Source organism: Dermacentor silvarum, chromosome 2 (genome assembly GCF_013339745.2).
Source record: "Dermacentor silvarum isolate Dsil-2018 chromosome 2, BIME_Dsil_1.4, whole genome shotgun sequence".
Lineage (NCBI taxonomy): Eukaryota > Metazoa > Arthropoda > Arachnida > Ixodida > Ixodidae > Dermacentor > Dermacentor silvarum.
The window spans coordinates 107,155,373-107,169,167 of record NC_051155.1 but is presented as its reverse complement, the minus strand read 5'-3'; the positions used below and the strand labels follow the sequence as shown (position 1 = coordinate 107,169,167).

At 49.6% G+C, this 13,795-nt stretch overlaps 1 protein-coding gene across 1 annotated transcript in view; it reads left to right on the top strand.

Annotated features, from left to right (window-relative positions):
* The window catches only part of LOC119441666 (glypican-5-like), a 117,831-nt gene that overhangs the window by 43,943 nt on the left and 60,093 nt on the right, over positions 1-13,795 (top strand). The window contains 1 exon segment of the mRNA XM_037706261.2: positions 11,187-11,354. Coding sequence (XP_037562189.1) covers positions 11,187-11,354 — 168 coding nt within the window.

Genomic DNA, 13,795 nt, shown 5'->3' with positions numbered 1-13,795 from the left:
GCTTGACACCAATCGGTTGCGTTCCTTAAACAAAATTTTAAAAATAATAATAAGTATCTGATAAATATTTAACCATTCTTGGATTCACCCTAGCATGACCACCCTTGGATTCACCCTTGGAACACCCAGTAATAATAAATTTTCCCCAGTAATCTTTTTTTTTTTTCCTTTTTTGTTTTCCTTTGAACTTCTGCTCATTTTTGTGGAAGCCGCCCAATTCTTGGCTGATCTCCCACGGTGGGTATGTGTACCACTTGTTAATCAGAGGAACAACAACATCAGCAGCAGGTGGGGTGGTGTAGCTATATAGGTGCCCCTGCAGCTATATAGCTACACCACTCCACCTGCTGCTGATGTAGCTATAGCTGCCGGGGCACCTATACAGTATATAGCGTCGCAAACACCCCGCCGGCAATCGCGCCGTCCGACTGCCCGTTGTCACACGTGACGGACGTTGAGCGCGCGGCGACCGTTATGCGAGCCGCGGGCCGGCGCATATATGCATCAAAATCCCGTCGCGAGACGTGTGCGCGTGTCAAGGCCAACGGAGGGATAGAGGTGAGAATATAGGACGACACAACAGTTAAGTCTGCGCACGGACGAAAAACTGTATACGTAAAGAACGAGTGAATTAATTGTTGGTTGGTGCTCTAATTAAGCGCACAAAAAGAAAAAAAAAATGCGATAAGGTCACCGTAACTGACTCGCAGAGTTGAATAAGCCAATTGCCATTGTTGCTCTGCTGCTTGATTTAGTCCGGTATGCTGTGTCCAGTCTGCGAAGAAAAAAGACAAAACAACAACAAGAACAACAAAGCATATCAACGCATACGTTGAATCTACGTGAAGCGGTACTTAATGTGAATGCTTTATAACTATAGCGCCAATGCTTAGAACTTCGTTTACTTTCATCCTATGCGACGTGTAATCTCACGCAATATTGAACCAGCTCGTGCGCCGAGGTGACAACTTTATTCTCATCCTGTTTTCGTGTTCGTGCACTATACATCGCTCACAAGCTATGCCGAAATGCCAACTCCAATGCACGTGGATGTACAGTTTGAAACGTCTACGCCGTGATGTCGGAGGACGAAAGTGATGTGTGATGCTTGTCGAATGAAGGATGGTGGTCAGAGGCTTATGCGCAGATAAGTACGGCACGCAGCTGAAGCAACATTTAATGATGCTGCACCCTTTGTGTCACAGTGGCACATACCGAACGGTTAAACCAAAGAAAATAATATAGGTAAAATAATACGCTAAATATAATCTACTAATACATCAACAGGCCGGCGTTCTTTAGTGCTACCCGTGAGCCGACAGTGTTTTAAAGGTCTAATGTCGGATTTTCTTTTGCGCTGGTCAGAGGGGGCGCTTACTTGGGCTACTTTGTCGGTCAGCATATAGAAGGGTTGTAAAGCCCGTTCTCTGGTACTTCAATTTGGTGCACATATAATCTTCGTATATCGATATCCACAAATATATCCGCCGAGATACCGACGGACACGGCAGCCGTGCCAAACGCGGTAGGGCTGCACCCGATATACCCGATGGTGTGCAACTTCGACCTGGCGTTTGACCGCGACCTTCGTGACCAATGTGTCCCATCTTTAATTATTTCCCGTCGCCCGTGCCGGATCGCACCGTGAATCAGACAGCCACTCTCTATGAGTCTAATTAGAGAGTGTGAGTGAGCTTTGAATGGAGAGGGGGGGGGGAGGGAATGCCTCACAGCGACGCCCTGTTTCCCTCCCTACTCTTTCCAGCGAAAAGAAGCGCCTCTTCTCGCTAATTAAGCGGGACCACCGACGCTCGTCGCCGATTGAACCCCTCTCCTTATTTCACCCTCCTCCCCCACCCTTCCTTCAATCTAACAGCACTGACTGGAGCGATGATTCCCTTTCTCCCTCGCTTCCTGGTTAAAAGGATGCCACGAGAAGGAAAGTGTATGAAGACCGCCATAGAAAGGGGGGAGGTGAGGTGAAGTGAGGTCAGCGGCGGAAGAAGAGAGACGCCAGTGGCCTCTTCTCCGAAACAGTGGAGGTGGAAGGGGAGGAGGGAAGATGATGCGCGCAGCATCATCGCTGTCGTCCTGCTGCTCCTCCCGGAATGCCGGCAGCGATGACTCGCAGCGCGTCCGCTTTGGCACGCGCGCGCTTTTTCGCACCGCGAAGGAGGGAAAGAGGGTAAGGTGTGGGGGAGGAGTGTACGTGTTGCGTTGGGTGTTGCCCCGCGCGCGCAGAGCCAGATGGAGGGCACCACACACACGCAGAGTCACCGCGCTGAAGAGGAGAGGGGGGCGAGACGGCGCGAGAGATCGTGGGCGGCGGATGGGGCTCGTTGCGACAGCGCGGCATCCTCGAGCGGAGGTTTGGACCGATTACGAGGACGGCAACGAGCGGGCGATTAGGGGCGCCCGTAGTGCAGTGTGCGCGCGCCGCTCTCGTTGTCTAATTGCGCCGGGGACACACGTGCATGTACTGTGTACTACAGTATCCACCGCGCCGTCGAGTGCCCCCTTGCGTGCAGTGCTAAGACGACACGCGTATTAGGGATATACGCGGCCCTTTTGACCGCACGAGAGAGAAGGAAGGAAGACCGGACACGCGCGTCACCACGATCGGTGCCACCACTTAGTGTTCAAAGCGCCTTTTTTTTGTGTGTGTGTGTGTGAGAGAGAGAGAGAAGGTGGTGTTCGCTGCAGTGTTTTTCTTGTGCGTGCCTTTCTTTCTTGGCACGAAGGAACTCGGCCGCTGTCATCGCGACGGCTGGGAGGGGAGGCGTAGATGAGGGGCGTTACGCGAAAAAAATTTCCCTCCGTTATTTCGGGATTCTGACGAGGGCGGCGATGGCACGCGACTAATGCTCGCAAAGTTCTTAACACCCGCCCTTATTCGACGTTCTTCACGCTTTCCAATTGGACAGGGTTCGTTGCGCTGTCATCCTCTTCAGATACCGCTGTATACACCGAAGCTGGCTCAGAGGTGGGGTCGTGACGCAGCGGTTTGCGGCGTCTATTACGATGGCGTGTCAAAAGCCTGCTGCCTTGACATGTCTGGCTCTTGCAGAAAGGGCTGTAATGCTCTCTTTGCGTTGTCTTTAGCGTGACGTACCTCAAATGTTGTTGGGAGTTCACATCGTCTGTAGTCTGCGCCTCGGCGTTCTTTTTCTGCGTATTTAGCGGCATGTTTGCTTTTCGTCAAGTTTTCGAGGTAACGACGTTGCCGAATGCCCCAGTGTGTTTATCCTTGATTATCGTTGTGCGCGAATGTATAGACGTGTGCTCAATATACCAGCTTGGCCGCTTGTATGCGGGGGAGCTAAACAGTGACTTTAGGCCGTTTATGTCCGTCCGATACCATTTATTTCGTTTTCCAAATTGCAACAGAGTGTCTCTTATTGCTAGCGCTAATAATTTGTCCACCCGAGAGTCCCTGAATGCCTCCCTGGTTCGAGGTACCAAACATAATAAGTCATGTTGAGTGAAAATGTGACTACAAAAACTGCATATATGTGCGTCGCCGGTACCGTTATCACGATAACAGTGGCGCAGCGCACAAGTTGGACAGTTTTTGTTCTATTGTATGAGCCCAGTGGAAGAGCATTCGTTTTTCTATTCGCCCGCACTTTATTTTTTCGCGCAAGCCGTTAGGCCTCTTGCTTTCCCAGACAACCGCTGTGACGATGGTCAAATACATGATATCTATTATCCGGCCGATGTGTGTTGATGGTGTGCCCGCGGAGCCTACATCTATAAATCGTGTAAGGAAAACAAAGAGGCAATGAAATGTTACGCAACAGTCACCTTGGTGCAAATTAACTTTCTTACACGTAGCCGCGTACTCTGTTGTTTTCCTTTGTCCGAATATAGGCGCTCGCGGAGTTATTGCGGGCTGTCTGACGCGAATTGTTGCTGTCCTTGGCAGACCTCAGGACATGCTTGGTTGGCGAAGACCTTCATACTTTCCTTTGCCATTGTCTCGCTTAGCGCTCAATACAAAGAGTGTTTCCCTAATGATTTTACTTGCGCTCATTTGCACGTGCTAAAGCGCTACATAGTTTTTTTTTATGTAGCTTTCTTTTTTTTTTCGTATTGTTCGACCCAAACTTGCCATCAATTAGCTTAGTGGAATGAAAAGGAAAAAAGACGGGTTACCTGCGCGCATATATTACAGTTATAGCGCTGCGGTACTGAGCAGCTTTAAGGTCGCGGGTTCGTGCCCGACTTCGGGTGGCCACATTTCGACGTGGTCGAAATACAAGGAAAAAAAAACATAAAAGAAAAGACGTTCGTGTGCTTAGATTTAGACGTGCACGATAAAGAACTTGCGGGTGGTCCTAATTAAGCCGGAGTTCCTCACTACGGCGTGCCTCATAATCAGATCGTCGTTCTCGCTCGTAAAAGCCCGGAATATAATATTTCCTTTTCAAATGACGGACAGTCTTGTCGGAAAGATGACTATTTCGATTGCTAACGCGGATATAATAATTTTGACGCGTGACTTTTTACGAACACGGCTTTTTTTTTTCAAACTCTCTAAACAGATGGAAACAAATGAATGAAGGAATTGATGAATGAAGCAATTTGGTATCGACTCAGCGTGAGTGCCTATGTGCGAGTGTTTCCTTTGTACGACAAAAAAAAAGTGTCATGAAATCTCCTGCGCGATGATAAGCGCATGCTGCAGAATCGTTCCCCGCATAACTTGAAGGGGGGCCAATACCCTTGCTCTTAGCACGACAAGAGATGACGAATCTACCTGAACTCTCACCATTAGAGCTTTAAGAACTACGTCTCCCGTAGCAACTGTGACGCGACGTCATCGTCTTTACACGTCGCCGTAGTTTCAGGCGTCGACGCAGTCGATCGCCGACGCCGCGCGTGTCACAAGACGAAGCTCCGGCACTGATTGCACGACGATTTCGATATACCGGCAGATAAGCGATTTCCTCACTGTGTTGACACGGTGCCCAACATTTTGCCAAGGTTGTTCTGCGTCGGGGCAAGTCGAGAGTCGTGGCGGTGCCCGAGAAGCGGTCGGCGCTCCTTCCTCTTCCAGTAACGCACACACGCTCCCTTGGCTTCACGGGCGTCGTCACGGTTCAAGGCGAACGCGCTTCGCCAACCCGCCGTCCCGCTCTGCAGCTCGCAACTTTATTGCCTTCTCTTTTTAATGCGTTACGCCGTAGCAGCCCTCACTGGGAATATGCCCACTTCATTTTCTTTTCTGTGTTTCTCTCTCTCGCTATTTTTCTTTTTTGCAGTAACCACGCTTCGTCGTGCACACACAGGTAGATATAGATGTTCGCGGAGAACCAGTCGGAGTTACCTTGAATCTCGCAGACCACCGCCTACACCCACAAATCATGTCGCTGACTCCGGTTTGTGTATAGCATCAGGCCAAGACGCAGGCAAATCGTATGCAGGCGTCATTTACACGTGTTAACTGCGGTTAAACGCCAACCACCGCTCTAGCTTTTTTTTTTTTTTCTTTGGATAACTTTTGACGTGTTGGCCTCGCGCTATTTCTGCTCTCTGCATGGAGTGTGGAACCGTTACGGCTGTCTGTTGTGACGGCTTGATAGCGCTTATAGTTTCTCGTGGCAAAACTAATACTACGTTAGTATATGGTCCACTTAGATCCTTTCGAATACGAGCTATTCAGACTCGTTTGATTATGTGGGGTGCTTTTTTTTTTGGTGCTTTAGCATCTTTATGGGAGTCATACTTTATAGCAAAGCCCGATGTATCGGCACTAGCCATCTTGGAGCCCTTCGCGCATGCGCAGCGGCACTGGAGCACGTGCCAGCGTGGAACGACTTCTGTTGTACCGGAGAACAATTGTAAATTATGGCAAAGGCATGTTGCGAGTAACGCACAGAGAGTGTAATTAAGCGCGGAGCTATTGGCAGCGTTATTCCATGCACAGTCGATTGGCAAGGATACCCAAGGGCGTGGCCGACACCGCCCTGTATGTTCAGTGTTAATGTAAACGCTGATGGAAATCGGAACACTTTCTACGCGTAAATACTTGAAGATAGTGCGTCAAATCGACTGTCTCTCTGGCTGCTGATGATCTTCATTGTACAAATTTGGGCTGTCAATGCTAGAACCCGTGTGTGTATACATATATAGTATATGAGCAAGTCAGTTCAGGTTCCAGAAAAAAAAAAAGAAATCGAAAAATGTGGCAGGAGACGGGTACGAAGAGAAACAGAAATGAAAGACCTAATTCAACCTAACCTAACCCAGTGTTCACTAAGGACTATTTTAAGATTAAGCGTGCCAGCCTTTTGATGGCTGTTCGCTATAAAGTGTCATCAGCAACAAGCTCGCAAAAAAAAAAACTTGTGGGCCTCTCCTGCGTCACTTGCAAGAGTTGACGCGTGTCCTGCGCATCTTCTTTCGCCCGACCGCTTTGTTGGAAAACCGATATCGCGTTGACGGCGGACGGTAGAGAAAAGCGTGAACGAGCCACGCTGCGTCACAAGAGACTGCGTGCTCAGCTGGAGCGGGATCATCGCCCCCCCCTTAGCGAGCGCATGCGCAGTGAACGCTCGCGCCTCGGCCCCCAGCAGAACCCGTGGGCGGCTGGGCCACTGCGCGGGCGGGAAGGAGCGGCAAACGGGACAACCAGCGGGCCGGTTGCCGCCGCAGCGGCACAGCTGCTGATCCCTCCTTCTCTCTTCCACGACAGCAGTTTCAACTGCAGTGGCGAAATTTTAGCAGCGCGCGTACGCTGGCGGCCGGGCGTGTGGCGTATCCATTGAGATCGTGTTGCGAGTCTTTCAACGACGTTGCAAAATCCCGCCGACGTGTGGGCGGTGGGCCTCCGGAGGCGGCGCGCGTGCGAAGTTTTGTGTCCCTAGCGTTTCTGTCTTCGCTGGTCTTGGCGGAACGAACGCGTATAGTTTCGGGATGGGGGACGTCGGGTTGACGGATCGGCGATTTCTTCTTTTTGTCGCGTCTTGAGAATCGGGGGCACCCCTTTAATGCATCTGTTACCCATCACTCGCGCAAGTTGAAGAGGAAGGGAATGCCGGCCGATCCTTCCTGTGTTGCCCCTCACCACTGCCTACCACTCTCCATCTTGATTTGTTCCTTTTTTTCTTTATGCTTAGAAGCAATGCGGGAGTCAGACGCTATGCGGTTTTTTTTTAATTTTTATTTTACACGTCCTGTTTCTTCCGATGTTTTTAAGCGTATTATAGATGCCTTCCTCTCACAGATCCCGAGTTGCTTTCTCCAGTGGACATATTCCTTGTTGACCTCTTCTATTTCGCCTTGCGAAAATGAGCGAATGACCTGAATGAAGATACTTGCAACGTGCATCGTGTTGTGAAGAGCATATGCGGCCAAGGGTCTGACCCTGTGTCGTGTCTTCGACACCCCGCGAACAGTAAAATACGTTTGTGACTTCAGAAACCGGGTTTGCAATAAATAAGTTGTTCGCTTACACTTTGATCATTCCCAGCTAAATCACTTGTATACTCACGCACTGGAAGATGGCAGTCGCGTACAGACGAAGGCAGGTATCACGCATTAAAGGGACGCTTGATAGGAATACTATGTTAAGCTAACATTAATAGTAAATTACGCTTTTGCCGAGTGGGCACGCACACCGTGAGAGGATCGGGGCTCGGTAAACCAGAAGCGGCGCAAAACCAAACACGGGTGCCAACCCTGTCTTACGAGTTAACCAGCAATAAAGTAAATGCAATAAATTTCATCCACATCGTTTCAACGCTTGTCTTATCACAGTGTTTCTGTGTTTCACTTTTATTTAAATATACTGTGGAATCTCGTTGATACGATTCTGCATAATATATTTTTCCGGATGATATGTTCCTTTTTCTTTTCCCGATAATACGATTGGGATGGATAATACGTCGAATAATATGACTTTCGGATGATACGCATTAATTTTCGGTTCCCGTGAAGATCGCATCAACGAAATTCCACTGTAGTAGACGGAAGGGGGCCCCCGAGCTTCATCTTAACCTGACGAATAGAATGCACCAGCGTCAATGCTCTTACGGTGGTCGAAGGTGCATCGCGTCCGCAAGCGAATGGCGGGTCCAAGTCACTCCCTAAAGGATGTGTGTCGCGTTCGCGTGGTTACGCCACATAAACTGTTCTCGTGTTCCTAAGTATTTCAGCTGTCCCCCCTATTTTTCGCTTTATTTTCGTGTAGTTGCGTTTCGTAATTATTAGTAGCCGGCGCCGCTTGCAGGCACCTGTGCATATTTAGTTACACTAATGCATTACAGATAGCAATACTAATAAAATAATTAAAATGCGTATCATGTTGCTTGTTTGCTTCGCTACATGACAATGGTGCCTTGCGGCGAAGACAGACTCACAGCGCATAAATAGGCTGACAACAGTTAAAAAAAAAAAAAAAAAGTATCTATAGGTATCTCGCAGTGGTAGAAATGTAGGCCCAACGTCATATAATAAACTAGGAATTATGGATTTAAATATGTTTAAAAGTAGCGTGGCATGACGACAGAAAATACGATGAAACTTTTGTCATTAATATCGTCAATAAATACATACTTTTAGTTATCGTTTGACGCACTGTTTTGTAGATTAACAATAATGCTTGTTGGTTATCTCTACGACTTCTTCGTCCTTCACTGTGTTTTTTATCTGCAAATATGCTGTTTTTTTTCTTGCTGAGGGGCGAAGCGAAGAGCCGTTTCCACTGTGCCGCAGCTAGAACAAGTGAGGGGCCATTGGAAGTCGGTTGTCGAATTCCCCACAAAGTCCTTTATTTGCGCGGTACAAGCGCTGTTATAAGCGTCAGTATAAGCGTTACTCGGACGTATAAGAGGGACTGCATCGAGCGATACGTGTCTGGCGTTTAACATCCTGGAACAGCGACGGCGCTCGGACTGAAGCGATGCTCCTGGCAAAGCACCCCCGACGATGGCATCGAGATGCGAGCCTCGTGTATAACCCGTGGCCTATACGACGCCGTATAAGGGGTAGCCGGATACGAAAATTCCAAGCGTTCCGCAGCACGCGGGCGACTGTGGCCATTCGGCGGAACGCAGTATACCTATACTACGTATATGAATGGAGTATACGCGTTATATAGCTCGGCTCCGTCTACATACGGGCAGCAAGCACCACGTCGCTGCTGCCGCAGTTGCGCCGGTTTTGTGTTTTACGCCGTGAGGGCCCTTCGGCATCGTTGTATATGTGCGTGCTCGACGCTTGCCTGGCTCGTACAGACGGTTGGCCGCCTCGATCGGCAGCAGCTGTTGCGTCTGGCACGGCCCGCGCGTGTTCAGGTTCGTTCGCGCCGCTTCGAACGCTGCCTGCCGCGGCAGACTGTGCGGCTGGCTGGCCTGTGTTCGAGATGCGAGAATGCGTGCCTGAAGGGAGAGAGAGAGAGAAATAAAAAAAAAAAATAACGAGGGCCGATTGTATTACGGGCGCTGCCTCATTTTCGCAATCGTTTGTGCGCATGCGCCGGAAAAAAAAAAAAGGGAAGGACGAGTGGGCGTTTGTTTTATAACGCCAGCGAGCGGACGTTGCTGAGGCTGTCTACGGTTTAAGTCTCTGTGCTTCTGCTGGCTGCGGATTAATAGCGTTAATTACTATACCCGGCGCACCGACACGTTTTCGTTCGGGGTAGTAGCATTCTTGCGGCAGCTGGTTGTCGCTCCGCTGTCCGTGCGCTGGCTGGAGCGGCTACCGTTGGTTCAGCTGGATCACGCGACTGCGGTGTGGAACGAACGCTTGCTATCGTGCATTTGGTTTGCCGTCGTCGTTGGGCGCGGCGCGGTCTACAATTAAAACAGTCCGATTGTGTTGCGAGTGCCGTGCTTTCTTTAGTCATTCGGGAATTAAGAAGCGATAGTTACGTTCTTCTCTCTCGCACTTCTGAATCGTTCGTGCTTGCGTTTCTCACGGGGCTATACGTGCCGTCACTTTTGTCACCGATGACGTCGCAGGTGAAGTGAAATCTGCGCCGAGTGAGTCGATGTGAGGGTCCAGGCGTTGATCTCTCTGAAATTGAATGGGTCTATCCGCCGGGACGGCGCAGCATTTGCGGCGATCTGCTGCTAAGAGCGAGGTCGCGTGTGGGATTACCGCCGGAGGTGCCGAACGCATTCCGCTCAACGAAACGTCGTTGTACCGATCTTTGGGCGCACGTTCAAGATCCAGAGCCCCCTCCCACCGCGACATTTCTCATAGACCTTGAATTTATTCGGGACGCCAAAGTATATAAATCGAGTTAGGGTGGGTCAGCGTGTCATGTAAGGCCAGGCCTTGAACCAGGTCCTCGTGTGCAGAGTAATCTTGCGGCTTGGCATGCGCGGTTATCTGCACAGAGGGCCTACTGGGTGCCGTGCCAGGAGTGCACTGCCTGGACGGCATGCTTGAAGTGTAATTTAAGGTGAACCACTCGTTGGGCATTCATATTTCAAGGTATACGCTCTAAATCAACGCTTAATCTGTTTAGACCGGTTCGGTGCTTTCTTTTTTTTTTTCTAAACTTTATTTTGCCTTCACTTGGCGCAGAAGAGTTGATAAAGTAGCGGAAGAAATAGAATGCCAAATATGTTTTTCTTCCTTTCTTTTTTTTCTGTAAGGGAGGAGGGGAGGGGGGGGGGCAGTCTTGGACCAACTAGCACGAAAGTGTGATCCCCTCCTTCCCTTTATTGAATTTTGCGCCGTCAGGTAGATGTACGCCAGAAATTTGAATGATTGTTTTTTTTTTTTTTTGCATTCCGACCTTTACAGCGCAGAAAAAGTGCTCAAAGCTTGAAATGTTTAGTCTCTGGCTCCTTTAGAATGCTATGTAGACCTCCTTTATACCTACAAACTATGAACAGGACGTGAGCAGACGCTGTCCAAAATCGATGAAGTCACGGGAGCCTGTGCAGGACAGGTGTCGCCTTTGCGTCCTATTCGGCCTCCCCCAGCCCCTTATTTTTTTTCAAGCCTTCTCTCACACGTACTAATGGCCACTTCGCTATTCCAGAAACGTATAATTGTCTAATATAGCTTAACATAATAGTATTCCGCTTTCGTGTCCTTTCATTATAGTGGACAGTGCTGTGTGCACTGCATAGCGCAATTCTTGAGCGCGGTTTCTAAAAGCCGGGCTTTCGGCGCACTCACGCGGCGTGCTAATCCGCTTTGTGTGGCTGCTCTCTTTGTTGGTGCAGGCGGGTCTCTGACGCTGTGTCCGCTGGCCTCGGGTCTCAACACGTGCTGCACGCACGACACCGAGCTGAGGCTACGAGAGGCCGCCTGGGACCACTTCCGCTTCCGGCTCAGGGACTCCACGGCACCACTGCGACGCTTCCTGGACGACAGCCTGGCCCTCTTCCGCGGTGAGTTCCACGGACCGCGCCCTCGGTCCCTAAATTGGGCGTCATCGACTCGTGATACGGATTACTACGACTTGTAATTTTGTCGTCTATTAATGGTTTATTCCTTTCGTTTATTACACGTTCTTTTGGGTTCGTCTATTAGAGGATTTTCCATTTCGTTCAATAAAGGTTTTCCGCTTATGTCTATTAGATATATATTTTTATTTGATCATACTTTCTCTTTGTTGTTATTGTTATCGTTCTCAAGATTGGAGTACTTTTCATTTTTTTTTAATGCTGTATCGCGGCTTGCTGCCAATGCACTTGGCTGAGGTCGCCTCAAGCCCTCTCGGCTATATAAACGATTGAAGTCTGCCAGTCTCTTTATCAGATTCTTATCTATATTTACTTTTAGCACGCAGTACTATATGTGGCTAGGTTGTTGTCAGGCGTCTTAAGGGCTAAAATATAGATCGCCAGATACGATCTCTCTCCGATATTCTGGCGCAGACCGTCGGGCGTCTAGCTTTCCGCCGAAGCATTTTGTTCTACTTTTCACGTTTACCGTTAATAGCTGATTGCAGAGCGCGTTTTGCTTGCGTTACGAGGGCATTGTACGGGTCGGCATATTCATTTAACCGTGCTCTTACAAGCATCGATTTGCTTGATGCGGTGGCCTATATTAGCGGCAGCGTGCACGCTGCAGGCTTCGCTAGTTTATAGACGCTCTTGTTCCTGTACCGGATGTGTCGCTCATTTAAACCCATTCGTATACCGAGGTCAACAGCGCAGTGCGACAATATAACAGCCGTTATTAGCAATTTTTTTCTTTTTTTATTACTCTCCTCCATGCTTTTCCGTACCAGTCCTGCGAGCTTATATAATAGACACGTGTCGTGGGAGAGCAGCCTCGCAAATAGCCCGCCACCTCTCCGTAGTGCAGCACGTACGGAAAGCCGGAGACAGGTGTTCATATAAACTCTGCAAGACCAGTTATTGCGGCCAAGCTGGCGACAATAGAACGGTATACTATATAGGGGTGGTAGGACGCTTGTTAAGCGTGTATCCTTGATGATTTGTTTGTTCAGTATTGCTCGGAATGTTTCCAATATAGACTGAACAGTTGGGCATAGCGTCGTCACACGCCGGGGAAAGTCGCCCGAGATTGACGGCTTAGGCAAGGAGAGGGGTTCGAGGGGGATGAAATGCTAGCGTGGCTGGGCACAGCACACTGTAATCACTGTTGCGGAGAAGATTTAACTATAGCGCCTTGCACTTTTGTGATCCGCGAAAGTGTGGCTCGTTCAGTCACCCGGCATCGACTGCTGTGCCGTACGTGACACGGGGTGTATAATGCTGACATCATATAGTATAGAGCGCGTTTCAGCAGACGGGGGGGTGTGGCGGATAGTCTCCGGCTACACAGCTGAAGGTTTCGCTAGCGTTATCATTTTAGAGCGAGTGGTTTGAACGCAAGGTGGGGCGCGGTTATGTAACTTCACTGGCGAAACGCCAGGGACCCCATCGGGCGCGCCCGTTCCGCTTGGCGAGCTCGCGAGTGCAGCTGTGGGCGTACGTTTTTCTGGATCAGCCACTTTCGGGTGTACCACTTGCTCTATTTTCGAACGCTGATTGGGCTATAAAGCCAGAGGGCGGAAAGCACGTCGCTCCAGTAGGGAGTCGCGTTTATTTGCACATAGTCGAGTTGTTGAACAAGTTGAGTGGATCGTACGGGTCGGTGCGCTTAGTAAAGAACAATGAAATACGGCTGGTATGTGAACTGAGCTCTATGAATACGGAGCTGCGAGAGCTTGAAGATGTAACCTGTCAGGTGTTCCGTTCGTCCGATACCAAGCCAAGCGCCGACGGCACTGGGAATAGCTGTTTGTCCTATAGCGCAGCAAATCACGATGGACCCTATCCTCAATTGGACTGAAAGTGGGGAGGAGCCGGAATATCTCCCTCCTATACAATGCGGTGTCCTCGTTGGAACAAAGTGTCACTTGCTGCTGTGTGCGGGGGTGTTATTCTACGCTAGAGTCCAATACATTAACACTTTACGTTCTGCGTCAAATTCAGGACACTGGGATTTCCTCCGCGGTACAGAGCTCGCAGTGTGAATGATGAGTGTGGGCGGGCTATATAGCAGGGCGACATATGGAAGGGATGGACGGCGCGCAGCCTGTTGCTCCCCAGTTCAACTCCGTCCTCGCCATTATAGCCGTTTCTGTACACGTATTATGACAACGTTCAAATTCTATCGCACTTGATAACTGGGAGTCGGGTGGAATCATTACCGGCAACTTTTGCATGGCTAGGTCTGCTTGCAGCTGGCAACGCCCATCGTCTTTCTTGATAGGACCAATAACCGATAGTGCAGGTTTCAATGTCTGTGGTTGCGAACAAGCTGTACGATGCCCCTTCTAAGCTATACTGCCCGTCCTTAGAACGGGAACGGCTTG